The following is a 3,164-nucleotide window of genomic DNA, read 5'->3' as shown; positions in this document are numbered from 1 at the left end:
TTGTACTGAGTGCAGAAGTATGAACCTCTAATTTATTTTCTTTTTTTTTAAAAAAAAAAGAGGAAAAATATTTTCTAGTTGTGGCCATGAAAAAAAAAAAGTGTTGAGAAATGACCGAGTAGCAATGAGCAGTGATTGGACACAAACTACACAAGATAGGCCTAAAACACCTTGTCATTAGAGAAAGCAGGGAAAACAAAAAGCTATCAGGGAAAACTAAGACATGTTATAGAGAACCTGTAGCCAACTTGAATAATCTCTTACATAAGCCAAAGATGGAACAATATGAACATCAATATGATTTATAACTGCAACAGATTAGAACACATCAAATACATTTACATACATGAGTTCATAACAGTGTATCTTTAAATGTTTTTAAAGTAGATGTTATTTTAAAGGTATTTCAACAATGTCTCTCCTTCCACGTGCTTTTCTTACAACTTAACCTTCTTTAGGAAGTGTGGTCTATATGTCCTCCCACTGAAACTAGATGAAGCTTTCTGACCATCTCTACTCACTGAATAGAGCCCACCTGAAGCTACAGAACTTCCAAGTTGTCCTCAAAATACAATGCACTCCCCCTCTTTTTCTCTTTGAACACTTTCTCTAGAAGTGGTAAGTCACCATGTAAACATTTTGACTGTTATCATAGCCTGGATGGCTTATCAACAACAGAAATTTACTTCTTATAAATCTGGAGGCTAGGAAGTCTAAGATCAAGGTATCAGCGGATTTAGTGTCTGTGAGTGACAGACCTGCTTCCTGGTTCATAGATAATTGACTTTGTGTTGTGTCTGCACCTGGTAGAAGAAATGGGTGAACTCTCTGAGCTATCTCTCTTTTTTTTTATTTTAAGTTTTGTATTTTTTACGGTGGACAGTCATCATTCGCCCCAACAGCCATCTGAAGCCAATAGTCCTGATTATTAAAAATCACGAAGTTGTATAAATGTTCTCCTCCTTTTCGAAAACCATGTTCATTTTCTCTCAACTAAACAGGACTGTCTGTACTAACAACGTAACCCAAGGAGCTAACTTGGGCTCATCAAAGTAGCGACACAGCTGTTCCAAGAGGAGACAGATCTCTGGAAGTATGAAACCAGTGATTGTACACAAATCGGCTTTGGCCACCACTGTGCTTAGCTGAGGACAGCAATAGGTTGATATGAAGTTATTAGGCTCATTATTCAGTTCCGTGTGGCTGAAGATGGCGCCCAGCCAGTCCAGAAGCTCCGGAGCACTGCAGGCCGCCTCTGGCGCCCCCCAGCGGGCGCTGCTCTGCAGCACGGGGCACTGCCGCTCGGTCCCTGTGCTCAGGGCTATTTTTGGCTGATGCTCCTGAATTCGGTAATTGGAAAAGTATGACATCACTATGGATTCTTCTGCACCTGTATGATGCCAAGCCAAAAGAAAACCAAATTTCAATGGCTTTTTTTCTTTGAAGGACCAAGATATTCTTTCATATTTCTTAGAATTCAGGTTAAAGGATAAATCCATCAAATCAATGGAAACAATAAATTTCATGATTTTTCTGCCAGAATACTGAGATGAATGAACTTGAAGACCAGTTTCTTCATAAGTATCCTTATCCAGTGATAAAATTAATTTCCCGTCTGGCAGCAGGGCCACAGTATTATCTTCATCGATATTTTTATTGTATGTTAGTGCACAGCACCAACCTTTCTTCACAACAGTGTTGATGAATTCGTGTGTAATTAACTCATGAAGAGGTAAGTTCTTCACCAAGTAATAGGGTCCAGTTTCCATGACCAGGTTTTTCAGTTCTTTTGACAGAATCCCACATTCAGGAATCAGAAATGAAACCCTGTAGTTGTGATAGTGCGTCTCCACAAAATGCCAGTGGCGCGACTTGTCGTGGCCGTAGTTGGATTTCTTGCAGACCAGCAAGTGCCGGGGAACCTCCCGCAGCCGATGCAGGGTGGCCATGCTCTCCCTGGCTCTGGCCCCCTCTCTGAGGTATCTTTTATAAGAGCACTGAATTCTATTCATGAATGCTCTGCTCTCATCACCTAATCATTTCCTAAAGGCTCCAACTCTAAATACCATCACATTGGGGATTAGGTTTTAACATCTAAATTTCAGGGGGACACAAACATTCAGTCTATAGGCTGACATGTTGTTAGAAAATCCAAATTAGTCCATATGGAAATATCACATAGACAGGCCTAATTCTTCATGCACAGAGGGAGGTGCCTGACCAATCCCCAAATACTTAGTTTTCTGCTGTACCAGGTTTAGCCACTGTCTTGACTACAACAACATTAGAGAGCTGGAACACCAGATGAGAGATCTCAAACACCAGAATTCCTCAGCTGACCCTTCCCTAATTAATGATTCATGGAAAGATGAGAGGTAAACAAATGATTGCCACAGTTTTAAGCCACCAAGATTTGTTTTTTTTTTTCTTTCTTTCTCTTTCTTTCTTTCTTTCTTCCTTCCTTCCTTCCTTCCTTCCTTCCTTCCTTCCTTCCTTCCTTCCTTCCTTTCTTTCTTTCTTTCTTTCTTTCTTTCTTTCTTTCTTTCTTTCTTTCTTTCTTTCTTTCTTTCTTTCTCTCTCTCTCTCTCTCTTTCTTTCTTTCTTTCTTTCTTTCTTTCTTTCTTTCTTTCTTTCTTTCTTTCTTTCTTTCTTTCTTCTTTCTTTCTCTTCTTTCTTTCTTTTTGTTTCTCTTTTTTTCTTTTTTTTTCTTTTTTAAGCCACAACAGTAGATACTGGGAACAGTCACATTAGGATGTTAGGGAAACAACACTTAAAAACAAAAACAAAAACAGGGAAATAAAGGGAAAGAATCAAGTATACATCCTGCATTTTCTGTACAAACTATATCTAAGGGTAACCAAATAGTTAATGATGGAAGTTTTAGATTAGAAAAATGTTCTGCTAATAATTGATGAAGAATGATAGAATTTTATAGGGCTACTTTCAAAGCACTAATGCGTTGGTTATCTAGGCAATGACTATCACTTGTTGATAACCAGATAACTAGATATTATGTGCCGCCTGATGGAGAATGCAAAAGGACTTAAAAAAATTCTTATTAAAAAAAACAAAAAGCAGAACAAAACTTCAACCTGATAAATCCTCTAGATATAACTGCAGTTTACAGGGACTATAGTAGATGTCGAACTGTGTTAACTGGGAGA

The 3,164-nt window shown here is 38.5% G+C and overlaps 1 protein-coding gene across 1 annotated transcript; it reads right to left on the bottom strand.

Annotated features, from left to right (window-relative positions):
- Positions 1 to 870: 870 nt before the first annotated feature.
- Positions 871 to 1,949, bottom strand: LOC113927593 (ribonuclease P protein subunit p40-like). The gene is given in 3 exon segments (XM_027603531.2): positions 871 to 1,010; positions 1,013 to 1,390; positions 1,517 to 1,949. Coding segments are annotated over 3 exon segments (951 nt in total).
- Between the last annotated feature and the right edge of the window lie 1,215 nt (positions 1,950 to 3,164).

Source organism: Zalophus californianus, chromosome 7, assembly GCF_009762305.2.
Source record: "Zalophus californianus isolate mZalCal1 chromosome 7, mZalCal1.pri.v2, whole genome shotgun sequence".
In the NCBI taxonomy this organism is placed as follows: domain Eukaryota; kingdom Metazoa; phylum Chordata; class Mammalia; order Carnivora; family Otariidae; genus Zalophus; species Zalophus californianus.
The sequence above is the reverse complement of the archived record's forward strand: the minus strand, read 5'-3'. Positions and strand labels throughout refer to the sequence as shown.